This window comes from Pseudopipra pipra, chromosome 6 (genome assembly GCF_036250125.1).
Source record: "Pseudopipra pipra isolate bDixPip1 chromosome 6, bDixPip1.hap1, whole genome shotgun sequence".
Lineage (NCBI taxonomy): Eukaryota > Metazoa > Chordata > Aves > Passeriformes > Pipridae > Pseudopipra > Pseudopipra pipra.
In genome coordinates, this window is record NC_087554.1 from 3,120,531 (window position 1) to 3,144,526 (window position 23,996).

Here is a 23,996-nt window from a genome sequence, read left to right on the forward strand (position 1 = left end):
AAAATATTTAAATAAGATGGTCTGATAAGGTTGCCTGGTCTCTTAGGTTTTTACTTATTTAGGGGAAGAAATGCTTAAATGGTATTTAGAAGAAATAATTACACAGGGAGTACAAAATATATTTCTTACTGGTTTTTCTTCCCTCCCTCCAACCTGTTTTCTTGCTATGGGTCAGGACTTAACAGCTCTCAAGAGTGTCTGGCTGAATAGTGGCAGGCTTCTAAATCTCAAATCAAGTGCTCTTCAAAGCACCTTACTTCTCTTGAGATAAAAACTTGAGGCAGGTTTTTTCTATCTGGCCTATTCATCAAGTATAATCTACTGAATTGTTGACATTTCTAAACACTAAAGGGATTTTAAAGATCTTATTGCTCTAAAGAGACTTACTTGTACTACAGAATAAAGAAGTGAAATGAAAAAAATACTGACACATGAAAAGTACAAAACTAAATAAGTGCTAGAAACAGCTGAAAGCAAATAGCTATAATTTGACATATATTATCTGTACAAAACACATTTTTGATGTAGGAATCATCTCAAATGTTCAGCCCTGCCTCTAACTTTCAGATAAATAGTAATGTTTATTTTAATCAAAATTAGTCACAAAAGTCTTGCGTTTAATGTGATACCAGTTTCTGTCACTCATATTTTATATATTTGTTTCCATTTACACTGAGACCTACTGTCTGAAACAAAGTCGTTTAAAAAAAAATTAGCACGACCTGTCTATTAACCTTTCCCCAGCAACTTGTTATTCTGTGCTTAAAGTTCCTTTAAAGCATTGGTTTCTCAAAGGATTGATCACCAATGCAATTTTTGTATTTTTTTTTATAAGTAATATCAACCACTGAATAAAAATACGCCACTGTGCATTATCATACCAACACAGGCTAATCCAATATTACAGATATTAAATTACACTTCAGGGATTTCTGAAGTCTAGAGATTATTTGGTAGTAACACTACAAAAGGCATTGTTAGCTGGAGTTTTAAACTGTAGCCCTCATGAGTCATGGGGTAGCAGTGCTGAAGAGATATTAAAATAAGAATTACATAATGCCTATATCCTTACCTAGGAGTTAAGGGAACTGAACATACTTCCTATATCAGTTTTTAGGATGAGAAGACAATGATAGCAGAAATACCTTTTTTTTTTTTCCCCTCTTCTGGCCTGCTTTTTGCCTTAGCATGAAGTGTCTGACAGTGGCATTTGCCATTGCAGAGCTGAAGTTTCTAGCTTGTGAAAAGCTGCAAACATAAACAAACCAGTCATATGTTTAGCAGCCTTGGTTTGTAAATGTGCAGAATTTTGTAAACCAGCCATGGACCTATCTAGCTAAATGATACTTGCTTTTAAAACACAGATTACTAGCAGTAGTTTGCACTTTTGTAGCCCTTTTTCATTTCTGTAGCACTGTTTTAAAGTGATCGAATAATCTGTGTTTCTCCACACATAATAATCCTGCGAGGCAGACTCAGAAAATACCTGTAGCAAAGAAGAACTTGCCTGTGCATGAAAAGCAAAATAATAATAATAAAAAAAAAAAAAAAAAAAAAAAAAGGATAAAAAGCTGCAGAAAATTAGTCTGCTTTAAAAAGCTATTAAATTGTTCCTATCCCTGAAGCTTTACAAATGTGCTAGTTGTTGTGTTCTGGTCATGTAATGTGTTTCTGCACGAAGTTTCGGCGCTCTCCTGTTGCCGGAGCCCTCGTGCTGTCTGGGGGAGGGACCGATGGGCTGTGTGACACAGGGTAATGAATCTTCCCTTTGGGCAGCACAGGCTTCAGGTCTGAACGCCCAGAAATGCTTCACAGATGTGCAGGGCTGCCTAGCAATGGAAATTTTCTGATTCTAGCTGACCTAAAAAAAGTAAATAGACTACAGAGCATAAGGCTACTCCCAGTATAAAACAACAATACACACACACCTCCTGCTTCCCAGCTAACATTTACATTTTGCCCCCCTTCACGCTCCTTCTTCATAACCAGTGACTTGCCAAACCTGTGACACTGTTGTCTTGAAACAGAGGCATTCAGGGACATATTGTAGGGGTGGTTTGCACCGTGTAGTGAAATGTAAAACACAGCTCACACTCTCGGTGCCTTGTAGAGCAATAGTGCACGTCTGGGAGAGATTCTGTACGTCAGCACATCAGCCATTAGCAGGAGCTCCTATGCAGTCATGAGTAATGTGTGCATTTGGGGGTGTTGGGGTTGTGTTTGTACACACAGCTTCTGCCACTGATGTTTAGGAGGAAATCAGCACAGTCAGTGTGTACAGCATCTAGAAAAACAGCTGGGACAGCATCCAGGCAGCCCACAGCTGGGCTGGGCCAGAGTCCCTGAGCTGCTCTTCTTAGGAGAGCACTTCAGAGGATCTGTAGACAGTAAACCCTGGAAATCCATGGAAGCTTGTAGACAATGTGTATTTTAGCAATAACTGGCAGAACTGTTCAATTCAGAAATCTGTTTGCATTCCTGTTGTCTCTCTTTTTAGAGTTGGCAAACCGGTCATTGAAATGCACTTGTAACAGACTTGCCTGTGTGAGTTACCTGTCTTGGAGCAGAACCTTTCTGTAAAGTGTTGAAATCTATCTGGACAATTTTACCAAGAGGCAGACTACATTTTATCAGTTATTCAGTGCACTTGCACACCCCTGGTAATGGTTTTTAAATGGGGGTATTAATGAGTGTTCTGAAACATGACAGGAACTGAGACAGAAGCCTGGTGAATTACAGTGAACTTTAACAGATAGTTTTGGATGCAAACTCAAATATTTGTTTAGCTTTTTCAATTTAGCTGAAATTGTAGAGGGTGACAATAACACTGTAATCCTAGAACAGATGCTTCTGCCCTGAATGCTATTTCTCCCTCCTCCTCACTTTCATAGCTTTTGTTTGTACACACAGTGCCTTGAACACTTCTCAGGCTTCCCAGTAGAGAGACTCAAGTTGTTGTAGAGCATCCTGGGCATCACCAGCAACACTGGAACGTTTCCAGTGAGCCATCTGTGGTTTGATATGAAATCTGTACTCCGTGGCATGCTGCAATGTCATTCAAAGAAAGAGTAGGCATAGCAAAGGCACTGACTCAATGAGATGCTTCACGTCGTTGTAGGACTGAATTCCTCCCCTTGACCTTTTACACTCCAAGTTAAGAATTTAGTTTAAGCTAGTCACTCAGGTTCCCTGAATAATCAGCAGATATGGACAAGCACTTGCAAGGATGGTTCATCTCATCCTAAGTATATAATATAGGTTAGACTGAAGGGCTGACTTGTAGACAGCTGCAATTAGGTTGAATGAATCCATCAGGGAAGAGAATGTGACATTAACATCAGCATCCACCCAGACTGTCCTGAGAGCCCTAAAATTACTCAGACTTCCATCACGGGTGCCACACTCCTCTTACATAAGCTCAGGGAGAGAAACTCAGCAAAAAGAAGAGATCCACAGGAGGAATGTTATTCTTCTTGCTCTGGACATAGATGATAACATCAGACTCAGGAACTGCTCTTTGAATTTAGAACAGTGGTTCCCTTTAGGATTTAGACAATGTATTCCAATCTCAACTATAACACACCTAGATTAATGTATCTCTTCCTGCTCTCCATCTTTCCCTTTTTTCACTCCATTTTTTCTTCAGCCCTTTATCACCTAATTTCTTCCCCTGTGTCTGTTGTCTTTCACTCACCTTTCTAAGCAATATTTTTTTAGTTAGGAGGAAAAAAAAAAAGCTTTGGGAGTAATACAGTATTTACATATCCTGACATTTTTCCTTCTGCCTGGATATTTTGTCTCTCACTTCTTCCTTTTTACCCATTTTGTGTATTCAGACTGTAAACTCTTCAGGACAGAGACAGTCTTTCAACATGAGCATGATAAAAGCTGTATCAGTGTTACAGTAGTGTGCTGTGTAAGTATTTATCCAGTTCTGGTTGTCAGATTACCATGTATTCCTCTGAACCTTGGATCGGACAAGCAGTTGAACATCTATAGTCCTTGGGCAGCCTATAACCATCACAGGGAGCTTCTTCATTGTCCAGAGACTACAGCTATAACATAAAGCAGGGCTATTACTTGTACATGTGATTTAGAGCTCTCTGTGGTGCCCAACACTGGGCATTCTCAGGCATCAGAGAAGGTAAATCTTCCTGATATTTTTATCTTTCACTTGTGTCCCTTCACATCATCTTTAACATGTTGGAGTTTTCCTTTGGAATGAGTTTGTTTGGACAATTGTCTGTACTTTCCTTTCCTGTCACTGAAAAGTAGTGACTCGTGCTGCACATACAAAACCCCACTCATCTCTACTCACATCTGACTGGAACTTCTTCAGCCATCCAAAATACCCTAGGGATTCATTTTACACAGACATGTACAGAATTGAATTGTATTGGTACAAACAGATATATCTCTGAAAGATTTTCGCTTCATAACAGCCAGTGTTATAAAACTAAGCTTTAAATTCAGGCTCAGGAAAACAGAAACAGCACCATGTGGCACATCCAAACAAATCAGCACAGTTTGAGTTGAATTCTCCTGGATATTATCATATCCCTTCTGTAAAGCAGATAAACTGGAAAGCTGCGTGGAAAAAGCACATATTAAGATTCAGTTTTCCGAAAGGTAAAACAGCTTTTTACAAAATCTATCACAAAAGGAAGTATGTTTATTAATGGTTCTTAATTTTGCCAGGTGTCTCTGAAGATGCTGTTTAAATAATCTCTTTGTACTACTGGAAACCCCCAACAAAACATCAGTGTCCTGTAAATGAGGTGACAGAATTGCCCTGGTTTTGTTTTATTTTACATTCTCTAAGTGATGAAAAATAAGAATTTTAGAATTATATTCAAATATTTTCAGTATTATCATCCATCCTTTAGCAGACAGACAGAGATATATAGATAGAAGTATATTTGTCAGCTATTCATAGTGGAAGCCTTCTCTCAACACCTGATGTTGACAATAGTTATTTTTCATGGCTTGGATTATGCTTCAACCTTTAAAAAAAAAAAGGACATGCATATGGTGGATGTGCTTATTTTAGCATGGATTGATATAGTTGTGATTTGTTATAAGTCAGTCACAGTTATATCAAAAGTAGAAAATTTTAGAATGTTCTTTTTAAAAGTCAAGTCTTTTGTATTTATAGCCAGCTTGGAAAATGTGTCCTTTGCTGTGATCTAAACATGGTAAGGTAGCATCTGTGAATGTAGCAGAACAAGAAGAAACTGAGTTCGTGTCCATTATACAGAAAAATAGTTACCAACTGTTTTATCTCCTGCATTTATTAAAATACTGAGAAAATTGTAACATAAGAGATTCATAGTAAATGAGTTTAAAAATAGTTTGTCTAAGACCAAAATGCAGTTGCGGGAGAAGAGTTGGGCACCAATCTCTCCACAAGATAAATATCGTCGGTTGTGAGACACTCCCATTATCTGTGAACCAAATTTCATGACTGCCATGTGATTTCTGCCTGACACAGCTCTAGGCCAGTTGGAATGACTTTTCTATTTCTTGCTGAGGTAGCTCATGATGTCTTTGGTGGCAAAGGGTTTACTGTTTAGTCATCAAGAAGTGAACTTACATTAACTCGGAAGCGCTTTTAGTTTTTGTGGCATTAATTAAGTTTTTGTGTCTTTTCATAGCGATATTTTTGTATGTGAGTTGTTACAAAGTTGTGTCAACGTAACTTTGATAGGTCACTCCAACAGACTACATGTCATATAAAAGATAATTCATTTCATCACAATACAAATATCTGGTGTCTCTCAGTTGGCGAGCTTGGCAAGAGAAGAAGCCAGAACTTGTAGTAACCTCCATGTCAAACATTTGAAAACAACTTTCTCTCTAGAAGAAATTTAGTTTCATACCTGCACGTCTTTGTGTTTGTATTAAGCCCAAAGGTAGTATTTTGGTTTTGCCAAGACCAGCTGGTTACAGGTTAAGAAAGCAGTAAAGACTGAGGTGCTCCTGAAATGTGTTATCTCCTTTTAAAACCCACCTTTTTCGTGACACCCACAAAAACGCTGAAGTCTTTTCCCAGGTATGATAATAGAGGTGATTACTGGTAATTATAAATGAGGTAATAATAGAAAGGGAAAACATAATGCAAGGTGGTGCATTGGGGGCATCATAAACAGAGGGGGGAACAGTAGCAGGACCTCGGCCTTTGTGCTACGGACTGTTCCCGTTCTGTCTTGTGTGGGCTTTATGGAATGGCAAGGGTTCTCTTCAAAGAGAAGTAAGTAGGATATAAAGCTCCCCAACTAAGAGTCTGCATCTTTCGTTTTCCCAGCATTCCTAAAATTCTTCTCCCCACCCCCCTCTTCCCCCTAAACCAAATCCCTTCGGCTTTGGTGACTTCAGTCTTCATGGAGTTGCAGCAAATGGAAGTAGAAGGGATCTAGAGAGGTCATTAACCCATCTCCCTGCCCCAAGGCAGGGCTGCAGCCACAGTAGACTAATAAGCTCTCCTTTTTTTGGTCAAAGATCCAAATAAATGAATTGTAAAGATTTGGGGTTTTTTTATTAAGTTTAATTTTGGGAAGTTTGGGCTCAGTTGCTAAAGCTTCGTGTAACTGTTAACACTCACAAGGTTGACTTCACTGAAATTACTTTAATATGAATCAAATTAAGAACAAACTACCACCTCATTTTTAATGAGATTCAGTGATTTTACAGCTCTCATGTTATTATGTATTTGTTTGCTACAGTATTACACTTATAATAGCTATGAAAATATAATAATGATTTTGGAGTAATATGCAGAATTACTTGTGGTTTAGATCTTTGCAAATATATGTATATCTGCTTATCATACTGTTGCTAAAGAATTTTATATTCTTTATTGCTTAATGCAATTTACAGAATATGTGATTTTAGTAGCCCTCAATTAATTTTATGAAATTGTGCTGTATCTTGAGTGTCTTCCACCTCAGTTATTTCTGTGTATTTTAACCTATGTAAAAACAATCTGTACAGACACACAGTAATTTTGAATTGATTGGGGTTTATACTAAGTGTAATATTGGATTTCACTAGGTGCCTCCACAGTGCAGTGCCAGTAGATTCCTCAGAAGAATATGTGTAGCTGGTGTGTATAGTTGTACAGTAGTCAGTTCTTTAACATTCTCTCTTGTAGCTAACTCTTTGCTTAACCTGTCACTGGTTACTTAAGTTCAGTCATCTGATTTTTACTTTATTTTCAGTTCCTCTCATAGTCAGTTAAAGCCTGCATACTGTTTCTAGATGTTTTGTAACTAAAATATAGTCGACATCAGGAGAGGTTTTTAGGAAAACTGCTGACCAGTTCTCTTAACACTGAAGAGGAAAAAAGGCTTGACATTGGAAAATCTGGCTTTTTTATAATAAACTTCTGAATCAATCCCCTTGATGCAGTAAGATACACTGGCAAAAGCAGTTGCTGGTATTTTTGTATACTAGGATTTAAAAAAACAAATTGCCCCACCACCACCAAACGTAGCAGCCTGCTGGAAGTTTCTAGAACAGCTGTGGTATGGATCTTTACATCCCAGTCTTACATGGCAGAACCAGGGTCAGAAAAGCATCAGTGCTGTGTTTGGTCCTCTGTGCTGGGCCTGGACTCCCTGATTGCTCCGTGTCCCTTCTGAGCTGTCCTTGTACATACTCTTACCTTCCACTTCTGCCTTCTTTCCTCCCCCCCCCCCCCCCACCTTGAGAACAAATGAAGTAATTAGAAGTTTTCTTCAGGCAGAGGGAGGAGCAGAGGCAAAGTATGTAATAAGTTTTGTCTAAACTGTTTTCCTTTGGTAATGCATGCCCTAAAGCTGTGTGCTTAGCTGGGTTCAGTGTAATTGTTCCTATCCTGCAAAGCCTTTCCGGACTGCCCGAAACAGGGAACCAGCACTCCCATCATGCCCCTTCCCTGGCTGTGCCTGGCTCCATAATAGCCTTTTTCCATAGCCAGTTATTTCTTCACTGAGTGAATGAAACTTGGAGTCTGATTCTGAAGATCCTGGGTTTAAACCTTTCTGGCAGCCTCAGTGAGTGAAAATAGTGTGTGATCATGTAATTAAACACACTGTAATAATGCAGATACACAATTAACTGTGCACAAAGGAAGTTTACTCCAGCACTGCCTAGTTTTTACACTGACAAACTTTACCTTCCTTTGATACATTCTTTAAGAAGTTACCGCAGGGAGGGTAATTATAGGATGCTATTTTAAGTTGCATGTTCACTTTTGCCACATTATGACCACTTTCCCTTAAAACACTGTTGTCCTACCAGCTTGCTCTCAGCTACAGGAAGGATTGTGTTTATCCACACACTGGAATATTTTAGTGCAAATCTTAAACTATTTAAAAGAACAAATGAAAATGTACAGTTTTATGTCTAGCATTTACACCAGGGTTGGGTTTTTGCTGCCCTGCAAAAACCCACCCATTTGGCCCAGGCACACTCAGTGCTGCCTTTTCAGCTTGACCCTTTTCCAGGCATGTTCCTGCTTTTCAGACCAGGAGGTGAGACACTGCCTGTGCCCACACTCTGAGCAGAGGAAAGGGGCAGGAAATGGGAATGGACAGCAGGGCCAGCTGGAGAAAGGACAGATCAAGAACAGGTGGGAAGAGGAGGAGGAGGACGAGAACAAAACAAGGGATGAGGAAGACAAGGAGCTGAGGGTTGAGGCAAGGAAGAGTGGTCTGGTGCTGAATTTGGACCTGGACATGAGGAACAGAAGCAGGGGATGGAATATGGGCAGGAGAAACCCAAGACTGGCAGGAGAGAGAATGAAGAGCTTGGAATCAGAAAGCCTCTGCTGGGGGAGGAGGCTGAGGGGTGCAGAGAACCAGAGAAGAGACACTTTTGTCATGAAAAACAGCTGTGGGATGGGAGGCCTGGACAAGAAGGATTGGGATTGCTGAAGTGAGCAAAATCAGCCTGATTCTTATCAGACTGATAAGAGAAAGAGGGGTCGAAAGGGATGGAGGTCACAAACTCAGAAATAGCAGAGAAATCTGTCCCCTGGAAAACATTTTGCCCTTAACTGGGACTTTAAATGTGATTGTTCCTCTGTGGTCTGCAAATATCTGAAAATGTCTGATCATTCTGTGATGCTGGTGTTCAGAAAGGATCACAGCCTATTCATGCTATCACTACCTTAGTTCAGGGGATGACAATGTCCCCATTGGTGCCTAAAATAAAGGCCTGGGTTTTAACCTGTGGATGCCTGTATAATACCATGCAAAGAATTTCCAGTTTGTTTGTGGTTTAAAATTTAGAATATTTTTTTAATGGTGCTAAAATATTTGTTAGTGTTAATATTTTCAGCCCTGTATTTGTTTTTAATCTGCACACAGAAAATGTAAGGAATGATATTTTGAAAAACCTATTCAGGCTTTATTCAGAAGTAGCGTGTGTGTGTCCAATGATTCAGATCTTAATGGCAGGATAATATTCAGTTGTTTTCAAAGGACTCTTGAGTTGTTTATTGTTCAGAATGTGTCTGATGTGAGGATGAATGTGGTATGTGCAGTGCAATATGCTTCCTGGAGAACCAGCAATTTGTTATAATGCTTGAAAATTGGGATTGTAGAGAGGGCAAGGATTGCAGGAGGGATGGGCTTGTAATTAAGACAATTGAAGGATATCATGGAAGGTGTGATGTGTCTCTGCCAATACCACTGAGCTTCTGTGTGATCACATTGCTTCAACCTGCCATTTTTATTTCTATACTCTTATTTTGTGTCTCCCACTTTCTGATTGCCTGATTTGGAGTTCTTGAAGAAGTACTAAGCACTCACAGCTGCAAATGAAATTAGCATTTTATCATGTGAAATGCTGTAAAATGCTAAACACTCTGGAAAAGCAAGTCCTAAATCCCTCAGATTGTGTTTCTGAAATTAGTAGGTACCTTTGGCCATGTGTTTTATGTGCCTCAATTCCATCTCTAAAATGGAGGTAACTTTTCTGCCTTCTCTCACAAGAATATTAGGAAAATAACACGGTTGGTATTTGTGAAGCATTCAAGTGCTATATACTGACATGTGCTATTGAAAAGCCATTCTGTCTTCAGAACAAGGTTTGAATAGTGTACAATAAATATGTCAGGAAAGTTCAGAGTAAACAGTGACAAGAAAATAAAATACTGAATAGCCAGTCACTAAATGAGCAGTGTGCATCCTCTTCAGTGAATAAGATGGGGGAAGAAGAGTATATGCCTGTATAATGAAATACTGTATCATAGCAAATATACCTCTAAAAGCCTAATTCAGTTCCAAGATCCAATCTGAGGATCTTTAATTTTTTACTTTTTCTACCTGTAAGTCTTTGGAAATTTATAAATATTCTTCCGTCTATTTTCTGTTTATAATATGTGTTAGCAAATGAACCAAATGACTGTGTAAATATAAAAAATTTCTTTTGACCACGCTTTAAGTCCAGGCCAGCATGGCAGGGTTTGCAGTTGTTCCCTGTCTGTGATATTGGTCAGTCCCTGTGTAAGATGAGTTTGCTGAGTCTCGGTTCTGTTTGCTCTTCATCACCTTGCTCTGAATCCATTTGGCAGACTTGGCAAAAGGGTCAGTAGTTGCAGGAGGACAGCATTACTACATGTTCCCTAGAGGAAGCTGCCTCCTGGTGAGGGCAGAGAGATGCTTGCAGTGAGTGGGAGAAGGTTGGATTAGTTCACTTGTCTCTCCGCCTCCCACATACCCTGTACCCTGCTAGCAGAGCACTGTACACTTTTTTTTGAAGGAAAATGTGATTGAAAGATCTGCCAAGTGCTCCCCTGTACTTCCCAGCTTCTCCTCCTCCTTCGTTTTCAGTGGTTCCAGCCCCCCTCATCCAATCCAAGCCGTACTTTGGCTCCTCCCAGCAAACGTTTTTCTCAGCGGCCAAACAAGACAGGCTCGTGCCCTGGTTTGTGTTGTGTTGATGCAGAGATGAGGCATCCTGGACTACAGTTCACAGCCACAGCCATGCTTAACCTTCCTCGGAATAGGGAGAGGACTCTGAGTGAAGGATACTGTACCACAGCTCTGATTTAACTCCCTGAAATGTCAGAGCTGCACACTCACTCTGTGGTGTATCTGGGGAGTGGGTTTTGGTATGCAAATTGTGCTTCATAGGCAAAATGCTGTAAATAAATACACACATTTCCCCTGTTTCAGCACTGAGATATGTCATCTCACCCTGGACACAGGCTTTCCTGCTTCTCACACGTTACTTTATGCATTTCCTTCCCTTGGAGAAGAGAACAACCCAGCACACATTCTTCTCCCAGTGCTGCCCACAACCAGGAGTGGTAGGAAGCACTTGAGAGCATCTCTCAAGTTATGCCTAATTGCACAGGCTCAAAGCCAGCATTGAATTGAACAGCTCAGCTCATTGTAAATACAAAGATTTCTTATGCTTTTTAATTGAATTCTTATCATCCAAAAGTTTCAAAGGTATTGAATGAAAGGCAGCTGTGTTTACATGTTGTGGTAAAAGCAAAACTGTAGCAAAAGCTGAGAATAAGGATAGTCCACACAGCCATTACTGTTCTCCTGTTCCCTTCAGAAGCCTGTGCATTTTAAAAGAACCCCACAGTTTAGCCTTTGCCTACTAAATCTTTCAAGAAATATGCTCCTTCCATGATACCAGTTTCATAAATTATTGCACTGTGCAGAAGATGCTCAACTGTCTCATCTGACTGGCTTTCAGTGCCTTGCTGTGTCCAAAAGTGAGACAGTAATTAACTAAGTCAAGCCTCAGCTTTACATTCATTTTCACCTTACTTTACGAAAGCTAAATGGTAATTTCATGTCTTTTACGTATCTCCAGTGTAAAAGATCCTCAGAGAGAGGGTAGAAATATTTTTGTCATAGCTGAAAAATAAGGTTTATTATGCAAGGACCATGTGCTTGTGGACAACCATGTCTCTGTTTCCCCATCTGTAAACTGGATGTAATGTTCCTACAACCCACTAGGGAGGGCAGGCTTTGATTAACATGTATGATTGCCCTATACATATGCAACTCTATCACTGCTTGTTTTTATTAGCAACTAGCAGTAGAATATGAAGAAGAAGCATCTAGCAGAATAATGCTGCAGCCAGGGTGAGCCCTCTCCATCTTTTGACCATCACATAATTTATTTTCAGGCTCTGCCACAAAGTGTGCATGTTTGAAATAAAACTACGCTTATATTGTAGCTGTAGAAATCAAATTATTTGATGTAGAGGTTGACAAACAGGCAAAACACTTGTTTTTAAAGGAAAAATGCCCATAGATATGATTAAATATCTTGAGCAAATTTTTGTTTTGTTTAGAAAATTTTCATACAGAAAAAAAAAATCTATTCCAATGCACAGAGTCCAACGTATTGAAAATATACAAAACTGTTTCCAGGTCAGCCTAAAAGAATGTCTGGGAAGTGTTTTTATTTGTGTGAGTAAACACCGATCAGTCAGGAAAAAGACTGCATTTTGAGATAAGCCATGAAAAATGAATCCTACTGCATTTATTTATTATTTTTTTCTCTCCCTGTTTTTTTCCTCTCTCTCTTTCTTCTCTCTCTCTCTCTCTCTCTCTCCCCCTCTGCCTCCTGAAAATCTCCTGCCACAGCGGCTGCATTTGCCTCCAGACTTGTCAGACACAGTGAGCCGCGCGAGCAAACAGGATCTGGCAGGATCCGCCAAACTGCTGAGCTCAGGATGTGGTGCCATGGCCATCGGCAAGAAGCACCTGGACTTCTAGTGATTTCTCCTTAGCAGTTCCACTCAGATTTATATGACACTCTAATTATGAGTGTTAATGACTTATATAAATATTTTTCTTAATGATTTGACCCAGCACACAGTCTTTAAAAATACATGTTGGCATATGATGCCTTCTTTTTTTTTCTTTTCTTTTCTTTTCTTTTTTTTTTTTTTTTTTTTTTTTGTATGCTGGTTTCTTTGTACTGATTTTGGTCTTGTTTGGGTTTTGCTTTTCAGTGAAGCTGCTGTTCTGTTGGGTCCTGCCATTGCTCTGCTCCACTGGAAACATACAGTATTTTGTTCCTTTCCTTAAAATATAAAAATTACTGTTACCAATTTCATTTCTGTATTTTTTTACACTAAAAAAATGAAGGGATATTTTTCCCAATAGATTTTTTTTTATATAGTTACCTTTAATATTTTGTATGAATAATGAGTTGGATGGTTTATTGCAATAAAGGAATGAAACTAAGCAGTTCATTGTCACGTGTTATTCGAAAAGCAAACCAGACAGTTTTAAAAACATTCATTTTTGTAATCTGAAATACCATTCTCAAATTTCAGGAAATCTTTACATTAGTTTATTAAATATGTAATAATAAATTTAAGATACATAAGATAGTTTTTATTCTAATATGCCAGTAATTAAGAATGGTTGTTTTTTAAATCAGATTATATTACAGATAATTACTTTTCCTGATGGTTTACTACATGCATTAAAAGGCACTTGAATGGAATTTACTAACCAGAGAGGAAAGAATTGATTTCCTTATGTAGTTCAAAACAGTAATCCTAAACAATTGAAGTCAGCACTATGAAATTATGTCAACAGACATAATTCAAGATTGAAATTCAAACCGACAGCTACATTAATGCTAGGAAACCAGAAGAGTGCATTTGAGCTCGGGGAAGGATATCACAGCATGCTGGTCTGAAGCAGGGCAGAATGTACAAGCAATTCAGGCTTCTCTACCCTCAGATATACAATTTGTGAACTTCTAACTATTCTGTATGTATCTCTGTGTGTCTCCCATCACACAGAGGAACAGTAAAGCAAAGCTGACCTGTGAATTAAAGTGGTTTGCATTCTTTCTTCTGGGGCTGACTTCCATTTTGAAAGGTAATATCTTCTTCTCTGCAGAACTTCCAAGCCACCCAGCTGTAAGATTGCATTACAGTTTCAAAATTTAGTCTTTATAATAGTGTATTACATGGCTGGAGTGAAATTGAGTCTTCAAAGAACGTGTTAATAGGATGCAATAATGGTAACATATTTTGATGGGTTTGGAACCAAGAGTTGGGGAAGTGGTTTGCTTTTTTCTTTTCCCCTGCAATCCAGGTTCTACTTTATTTTTTTTCTCGACAACGCTGTGTAAAACAAAGACATAGCTTTTAAAACTGTCTAACTAATATGATGAATGTCAATCACTTAAAAAACTCCACTGTAGCATAAACACATACTGTATACAGCTTTTATTCTGAATTAGAATAATTGAATCAATGACAGTGATTTGCCAGGATGTCAAATCTATCCATCATATCCTGTCACTACCAGTTTATTTTTTGTGATCAAAATCAAAAAGACTACTATTTTGTCATCAACTATTTCATTAGTAGTAACAATCAGGTTTTCTCTTCTATATTTTTTAGATATGCCTGTTATATTTTTTATTTCTAAAGACACAAATCCTTTTTAAATCTTTTCAAAATAAAGTTTCAGACCTGAACTGTCAGTTTAATGGAGAAAAAAGACATCTACTTTCCTATGCAAACATATTTAAAATATTATCATCGATGTCTCAAACAGTTTTTCTCTTTTTGTATTATATGTAGCACTGAATGGAAGTTCTCATTAGATACTTAATTGTGCCTTTTGAAAGCATGAAATAATTTAAACACTTAGGATAAAGTGATTTTTAACAAAGGTGAAGTTTTACATAGTACATCTTTTTAATGTAAATAACACGAAACACGGTATTTCTTTGTGGAATACAAAGTCACAAGACATATAAATTGCTGACAACATACTTAAATAGGTCATTCACTTAACACACAGGGGAGAAAATACCATAAAAGTCACAGTCCATACCTAGTTAATGTATTAACTGAAAATTGTTAGCAGGCAGCATATGTATCCCATGTATGTACATGTCTATATGTGTGTCTCATGCATCTGTAAGACTTCAGTTTCCAAAACTTCAGTAGGTTGATATTAAAGCTGACAAATATTTTGAGCAATAAAAAGAAACTCCTCCTGCAAATCTGCATTAGCGTGGTGGGTTTTCTTCTGAGTCACTAAACATGCTTTGTAAAATAAGTGTTAGAGAATAGAGATGTACAGTGTTCTTCACCTAAGGCAAAGACGTGGAGCGAAATTCCTCTTCTTTCCTTCCAAAATATCGTATCAGTTGCAGCAGCACGTGACAGTGACTTGGCTACTCCAGTAAACTGATGGGTGAAACAGTGCTATGAAGGTGCTACCTGAGAGAATGTAAATACAGTGTAGATAAAGTGTGGATTCCAGCTGTTGCCCCAGAAGCTGCAGAAGCTCTGGCGTGGTGATTTCCTGGGCCTTTTCCCCACAGCCACTCTGTGACCGTCGGGCTCCTGTGCACAAAACATCCTTCAGTTCTTTCTTCTCTTGATCTGAAGACAAATATTTGACTAAGGGGTGCAGCCCAGGTAATCGAGGGATGGGCACAGCCTCTTTCCACAGGCTGTTGCAATGTGCTACCAGCTTCTTTTGGCACCTCCTTGCTGGCGTGGGTGGAAGGTCTGTGTGTTCCTCACCTTGCTCAGGGGGCTCCTTTCCAGAGATTGTGGTATGAGGTTTTCTTGTTTATTGCAATTTTTTGAGCAGAACTTCCCACTTTTTTAGCAGGCTACAAACTGAAAACACCAAACTCAGCAGGGAAACAGTAGATTCATCCCAGTGAAGACATTCCCAATTCAGCCCAAGAGCCTGATCTTTGCAGAATTGTGACACACAGCCAGGAAAGCAGTAATGAAATTTAAAACATTTTGCCTTTAATATGTCAGATAAGAATTCTTTATGTAATTTCTGTTATGCTGAGATTTCCAAAATGTAAGTATTTGGAACATGAGAAGAATATTTATCATAGGTAAATCTTTTTCTCTGTTTGTAAAGACATTTCAAAAGCAATTTCAAGGGTGCAGTTGAATTCAATTTTCTGTAACAGTAGCTACAGGCATCTGGAAATGGACATTCAGCTGCTTCAGATTTGAAACCTATGGTAGTATGCAACTGGTTTAATCTTTAAATTTAATATTAAATAGTGATGTTGTTCCAAGCACAGCTTTTGGAAAAATGCAAAAGTCTAACTTACAAAAATCCTTTACTATGCCAACATTGGAAAGTGAGCAATTATCCAAGTTTTTCTGAAACCACAAGGTGTATTACACATACTAAACTCAAACCCACACAGACACACATATTAAACCAGTATTTCTCCAGGATCATATATTAGAAATTTAGCAAAGTGTTCGTCTTTTGCCTGTGCTGGAGAAACATCTTAACTACAGAGCACAGCAGAAATAGGAAAGAAGATGCTTTTATGCCTTTAAGAGGTTCTGGAAGCAAGTACTATCCCCCATGACATCTCCTGGGGGTTTATTTTCTCTTGTGAGCTACCTGAGTGCAAGACCTACATTTCTTTTTTTTAATCACACTGAGCACATGATGGTGGTTATTTAATAATAAATGTACCTCTGTAGAAAACAAGAATGAAAGTGAATCTTCATCTTACCAAAAAAAGGCAGCTCAGATGGAGGGAAAGATAAAGAAAATAAAAATTTCTCCACTTTTTTTTTCAGCTTCTAGTCTGATATAAGCAAATGTTGGGCTCTTCTTTGTTTTCCTCAAAAATGGGGGGGGAGAAATCTGTATTTCTGAGTAGGCAGATTTTCCAGGAGTCTTGAGCATCAAGCATCCCAGAGCATCTGATGAAAACTTGGCTGCTAATTCAAACTCTGCCTTTAAACAATTTTGAAAGATATTAGGGACATCAAACTAATTTGCAGACCCCCAGTTTAATGGGAGCGTTGAGTTTTCAACATTTTATTGCATACCGATTTTCTTGGCCTGTGCAGCTTAGTCTAAAAAGTCTTCCAGAGAAATCAGTGATGGTTTAGATCAGAAGCCACTTGGTAGGGTAAGGGCCAGAGGATTTTTTTTTTTTTTTTTTTTTTTACAATTTAGCAAATCTAGAGAATCTGTAGCTGCATATTCCTCTGTATTTAAAAAAATAAATAAATAAATTAAAAATGTATTTTAATGTGTTCTGACATTGAAGATATATGTAAAATCCAAAATAGGGCAAGAATTTTTTTAAAAAAAGTTTTTATGCTGGCAGAGTTTGAATGTTCATGCCCTCAGAATGTTCTCAGCACCTAACACCATCTGAAGTATTCTCTTAAAAATCTTTAAACAGGTGAATTTTGGTACACTTTCAGATGCTTCAGTTGGAGTCAGGTTGGAGCAAATGCACTAGAGAAAGCTCTTGCTGAAATTTCATCAAGCTGGACTTACAGAAGAACAGAAAGAATGAATGGGTTGGGTTTAGATATGAAATCAAGCAGTTCTCAGTGCCAGTATTTTAAGAAAGCATATTGTGTGGAGAAAGAGCTGTCAACTCGTTTAAGATATGTTGCTTGAGTGAAACTTTTCTGCAGTTCTTAGTATGGGTTTATTTATGTTAGCAAAGTATCTCAGAGCTACTACTCACAGGCCAGGGCTGTTTGGGCAGGGCTTCATTCTTGGCCTGGGACTCCAAAACAAATTTGCCTTCCTGGCCTGTTTTAAATCAGTAGGACGAGGATTGTTCTAGCAGGACTTGATGCCAGTTCTAGCTCCACTGTTTCCAGCTAGCAGCCATAGCTGGAAGCTGCAGCTGCAGCACTTGATTCCTGACCAGGCAAGTTTTAGTATGTCCATTTCCTCTCTGGGCTCATTCAGCATTTCCATGGATCCAGCAGATGCACTGGTTGGACAACAAATGTACCTCTGCTATCCATCGTGTATAATGAAACTGCTGCCACCAGCATGGCCTTGTGCTTGGAGAAGGTAAACTAATGCCAGAATCACAGGATGGGTCGGGTTGGAAGGGACCACAGTGGGGTCATGTGGTCCAGCCCCCCTGCTCAAGCAGGGTCATCCCAGAGCACACGGCACAGGATTGCATCCAAATGGTTCTTTAATATCTCCAGCGGGGGAGACTCCACACCCTCTCTGGGCAACCTGTTCCAGACAGTGCATGGCCAGCTGCACAGGAAAGATGTTCTTCCTCATGTCAAGGTGGAACTTCCTGGGCATCAGTTTCTGCTCATTGCCTCTTTTCCTGTTGCTTGGCACCACTGAACAGAGCCTGGTCCATCCTCTGACACCTTCCCTTCAGATGCTGACAGACATTGGTGAGGTCCCTCCTCATCATCTCTTCTCGAGGCTGAACAGGCCCAGCTCCTTCAGTCCATTCTCATAGGAGAGATGCTCCAGTCCCTTAATCTTCATTGCCCTCCACTGGACCCACTCCGGGACTTCCATATCTCTCATTGTACTGAGGAGCCCAGAACTGGACACAGCACTAATGAATAAAACTGAACTCAGTCAAGACCAGATAGGGAGTGACAGACAAAGAAAAGTGTTTGGAAGAATTCCCCAGCATGGTGAAATTCCCATTTATGGTGCTTCCTAGCCTATGTCCAGGATAGCCCAGCAATTTTGGAAAATTACTTGAGTGGGAAGGAATTTGACAGCACACTCGTGGAGACAGTGGAGTAGCAAGTCCATCTGTGTGAGATACTGTGTGGGAGTCTTCCCAGGAGCCACCTCAAAAACAGGGAATTCATCCAAACTAGCAGAGGTTCATAGACAAGGAGCTTCAAACATTATCATTGCACCGGCTTCGAACAAACAAATAGAACTTGTCACAGCAAAACACAGGGACAGAGGATGGAAGCACAAGCAGCATGGAGGCAGCCACAGTTACCTGTGTACAAGCAGGAGAGTACAGCAGGCAGGCACAGTAAAAGAAGCAAGACAGCTGAATGAGGGGCTTGTTTTGCAGCCCTTGACTGTAGAGGAATCTATGAAGTTTTAAATATATCCTTTCCCAAAGAGGTGTAAATCAACAACACGCAGAGCAATTGAATCATAACTCAGGAAATCATCAGACCCAGCAAAAACTTAGTTTAAATAGGAATCTAAGGGTTTGAATATGTATTTTGCAAAGTAACGGTGTTGACTTAAATTCAGAGAAATGAGAGTGGACAACTTGCTTCTTTAAAAGCAAAAAAACTATAAAATTTAAATGATGGGGTTTTTACTTAATCCAGTCTGACAGGGGGAGTTTTAAAAATAAATAAACCCTCCCCTGCAGTATTTGAAACACAAAGCTGCAGAATACAGACCAAGTATGAGTTCAACTTTGATGAGTCAATCTAAAGGGTAAAAAAAGTTACAAAGAGAAATATAACTTTGCTTATGATAACATATTTATTGTAACAACCTGAAGGTGTTTATCTACTCTATGCAGTTCCATGTAACTCAGAGTCCTTCTGTTGCCCTGTATGTAATTTCTATGGAATAACTGTTCATAAACTTCTCAAAATCCATTGGCATAGGCCTGACCTGAAGGAGGTTATCTGTGAATCTGCAAACTTCTCTGGTGCAGCTGGAAAAGCTCGTATGTCCCAGGAGAGGAAGAACTGCAATTTGCAACCCTCACCAATTTTAGCTGCCAGAGTGTACGTGAGGTCTGTCAGGTGCCTGGAGGCAATTGCAACCTCTGCTGGAGGATTTCATGCAACTTACAGCTCCTGTCAGGGACCTGAAGGTAACAAGAATCCTCCTGGGTCACTCACAAAACCTCTGCTCACCATCTGACCCACCTGCAATTTGACTTTGGAGTTGAGGCTGCAGCACCTGAGAAACCACAGACCTCTACCAGCCCAGCAAAAGCAGTATCATGGTGTTTTGTGGGGGCAGAGCAGCAGCAGCACACAGCCCACCAGCATCACGGACACGTTTTCACCTTCACCACCTTCAAAATCACGATCCTTTCACTAGGGGTAGTACCAAGAAGGGGAAAGGGAATAGTACAGAAGGCCCTGAAATACAGTCATCAGAGGTTCATAGTGAAATTTAGAGGAAAGCAGGTTTCCTGGAGACTTTTCTCCAAAGGGCCACCTTCCAAAGAAACAACAGGGGTTGTGGCAGCTGGAGGATTCATGAAAATCTACAACACATCAGCTGTACATATTAACAGACTGATCATTTCATTTCTGCAGACCCTATGAAAACACCTTCATCTTCCACATGATTGCTTTTGAAAACTATCTTAGGATAGTGAACTGGCCTAAGTAAGCTACCCTAACTGTCTGCTGAGGTTTACTTTCTTTACAACTAAGAGAATATTGGGGGAGGAATTAATTTAAAACATGTTCTAAAGCAAGGAACTTGCCAAACTGGCTCCTATCCAGACTGTGCTATCTTTACTACCATGCAGCTCGTGCAGGTTGCTCCATCCTCTGCTGTTTTCTCAAAGAAATACTGAACGATAACATGAAAGACTTCCTTAGCATCATTCTCCAACGTCAATCCAAATGGAGCTATATTCCATGCTTTATTTTCCACCCAAAGAGGAGGAACATTTCTTCTGCCTCTACCACTCTGGGCAGTGCAAGGTTTTTGGGGTTCCTGCCCTCTTCAGCCACAGAAACACTCCCATGGCTGCCTTTTCTCCACAGCAAGACACGTAAATACTCACTGTCTGAACAAGACCAAGCAGCCATCACAGACTCTGCTCTCACACCCATAATTCACATGCCTGTTTCTGACTGGGGAGGGGGGTTGAATTGGGTATTTGTAGGTGCCAATCACACTTCTGATTAGAAACACGGCTGCAGGAGCTCATTATTAAGCAAGCAGGTGCCTTGTCAAAGAAGAGTTATGTTAAAGGAAGATCCTACACCATTCCCAGAGCAGAGGAGCCTTATCAGCTGCACGTGGCACAATGCTCAACTGCTGAAGCCGAGGACAAGAGCAAATGGAAACGAACTGGAAGAAAAGAAATTAAAAACAATGACACTTTTTCAGTTTTTGTAGTACTGTTTGTACCATGAAAATGCAAAACAAATGTAAACCTTAGCACAACTCTAAACTCGCAGGTACTACCCGGAGAAAAGGAGATAATGTGTTTTAGTCTGTAATACCAGAAAAGACAATTTAAAACACAACAAAACAAAAAACCAAACAAACAAAACCAAACAAACAGACACCTTTGGCCATGGAAAGTGAATGAAATAAGACCTCCAATGCCTGGAAAGCCTGGGGGAGGCAATGTGTGTTATCAGTCCCAGGTTGTTCTCTGCTACTGTAATCTTGCCCCCACGGATAAATCCCATGTCAGGCTGCCTAAAGTAAACCAGCCTACAGGGGCATTTTGCTGACTTTATAAATAAAAAGTAGAGGGGAAATCCCCTCTCTGTGTCACAGGCTGGGTGAGAAGGCAGCTCTTCCTGCCTCCTGGAGCGGGGCACATGCTGGCTGGTGCTTACCTTTTAAAATCAATTAAAGCGGGTGTCTGCACGGCGCGAGGCAGCTCCAACACGTGTGTCACCGCATGCATCTGCTTCGCCATCAGCATGTATGGCTCATCATCTGTCTGCTCTGAACAATAACTGTTAGGTTAGCAGCCTTTTCACTTGTAAATGTAAATATTGTATCTAGAACACAATATTTGAAACACAAAATACAGTGTTATTAAGACAGCACTCACACATCAATTCTTGTGTGACTATAATTTGTGAAATGCCTTAGGAGGGGCTTATAAATAAAGTATAAGGTGTTATTATGAAATACATTTTAACCAAATGCACAGAAATGTCTCATTCCTATTGAAATCAATAGCAAAACTCCCACTAATTTCAGTGGTAAAAAGACGAGACCCTTGGAAATTGCTGTGTTACACTGAGCGACACATCACAGCAGATTCCAGTCTTCGCGAGTCATACAGCTCTGGCAGGAAAAAAAGGGGATGAAAACGGGTGGTAGAGGCTGTTCAGAGCGCGCTGAAGGTTTTCATTCCCCACGCATGCTGGTGCCTGGCGAGGCGGCACATCCCCGCACAGCCACAACACCACCGCCACAGCGCTCAGGCTGCTCCGGGGCCTCCCCTGGCCCCCAGCGAGCACCCGGGAGCTGGCACCGGTGCCCGGGCGTGGGACCCCCTCACGCTCGGCCCCGTGCCCCAGTCCACCCGGGGAAATGCCTCTTGGCAGGGCTGCGGACATGAGACGTGCGGGCCGAGGCTGCCCGTGACCCGCAGAGCCCCCGGCGCGCTCGGCAGCGGCTCTGCGAGGCGAGCGACGCTCCGGGGACCAAATGCCCCGGCTCCTTCCCGATGTGCAGCCAGCCGGGGACTTTTCCCCGCCGACCCGCTTCCATAGGGCACGATAACAAGTCAGTGAGCCAGAAATGTCTCCTCTCCACCACGGCCAGCCGGCCTGTCACCGGAATGATCTCAAGGTTCATCCGCGCACGCAGCGGCTTTACCGCGCGGCTGCGGGGGCTGCGGGAAGGCTGCGGCCCCCAGCACAGCCTGCCGCCAAAAAGGCTTCGGGAGGGGTGGACAGGGCTGGCGACAGCACGATGTGGAGGCCACCGACGGCTGGACCACGGGCGGTGGAGCTGCGAGGCCGGGAAACCCCAGGAAGGGCAGGGAGGAGCTACGGGGAGCTGCCTCTGCCCGCGGATCGGCACCTGCAGGAACAGCGACCAGGGCACAAAAGCTGTCGGGGGGAGGGAAGGGATGGGAAGCTGTTTTCCGTTCCTGGTCGAACAGAAATTGGCATTTAGATAACAAACTTTGTTAGTAGGTATAAACACACTAAGTGGTTATATAAATGCCGGGTTTGTACCTGTAATTAATTGTTCCCTGAATCAATTTAGCTGTGCGAGAAGGGACCTGCCTATTGTGGTGTTTAATGCAATCTATCCATACCTCATAAATACATAACACGCAGGTCTGACAAAAATATGTATTAAAAATTTTTAAAAATCAGTGTTACTTCAGTATTTGTGAATGGATGGCTTCCAGGTAGTTAAAACTGCTTTATGCTGGTATAACAAATATACTTTCAACTGACCAGTATCAATTAAAAAGAAATCTAAATCTAACGTTTTTGTTCGTTTTAGCTTGCTTTGGGCTCTTCGTTTTGCTATCATCTCATGCTTTGAGCAAAACTGCTCTTTTTCCCCTAAAGGATCCAGAGTTTACGTGCATTCGATCTCGTCTGCAGCGCTGCAACTACCTCGGCACCTCAGCTCTTCTGCCCCAAGTTTACAGTGAAGCGTTATCTGCAGTGACAAATATGCCGAAAGGAAAACATAACCAGCCGAGATGGTATCTTTGCTTTACAAAGGCTGCTTGTGATGCCTGTGCTTTGACTCAAAACTCCCTGCACATTGGCTTTTTAATCATGAGATCCCTTTTTCAGCACAGCATCGGGAGTAACAACTGCAGCACAATGAGCCAGCTTCATAGATATGGGAATGTTTAGATTTCCCTGCCAGTGACTAAAGGCCTTTAGCTTTCACTAGCCAGTCCCAGCTCGCATTGTTGTTGCCTGTTGATTTGTCTTCTCTCATTATTCCTTGACATGCAGCTCTCCACCCACGCCCACACTAACAACCCTCACACAAAGCGCATTGAGGTATTAACCAGGTTACAAGTTCAATGGAAAATTACACTAAGATTGTGCTGTGTGGCAATATAAAGGGATGGTATTCAGTCTCCCAAAGAGCCTGTTAAAAACACAGCTGGGTTGGGTTTTTTCCCTTTTAAGCATCCTAACAAAACCAATTTTTAGAAGTCAGTAATGTATATTTGTGTGCATGTGTGTCTATACGTACTGTTACAGCGGATAGACACAGGCGGGCATCGTGTCTCTGCCACTGACTGGCACGATGCAAACTCCCCACTGGAAATTCTGCCGGATTCTGGAGTTCATTTAGAGCATCCCCAGAAAGCCAAGCTAAATAAACAACCTCCTCCTGCTCTCAGCTGCAATTAGATACGTGAACCTATCTTCTTTTTGTTAGCCCAAATTACAGGCTGGCGGAAGGGCTGAAAGTCTGTAAAAACGTTTCTTAAGAATCCCTCCTTATTGAAAACTGAAAATAAAATCAAAATAAAACTTAATGTGATTAACCTAACACAGTAACAAAATTTGCAACACCACACTA

At 40.7% G+C, this 23,996-nt stretch overlaps 1 protein-coding gene across 5 annotated transcripts in view; it reads left to right on the top strand.

Moving 5' to 3' along the window:
* Nucleotides 1-13,205, top strand: part of ELP4 (elongator acetyltransferase complex subunit 4) — a 141,272-nt gene extending 128,067 nt beyond the window's left edge. For all 5 annotated transcript variants that reach the window (XM_064656997.1, XM_064656999.1, XM_064656998.1 and 2 more), the window contains one exon: nucleotides 12,600-13,205. In XM_064656997.1, coding sequence (XP_064513067.1) covers nucleotides 12,600-12,745 — 146 coding nt within the window. In that variant the 3' untranslated portion in view covers nucleotides 12,746-13,205. The remainder of the gene's footprint in view (nucleotides 1-12,599) is intronic.
* Nucleotides 13,206-23,996: the final 10,791 nt, after the last annotated feature.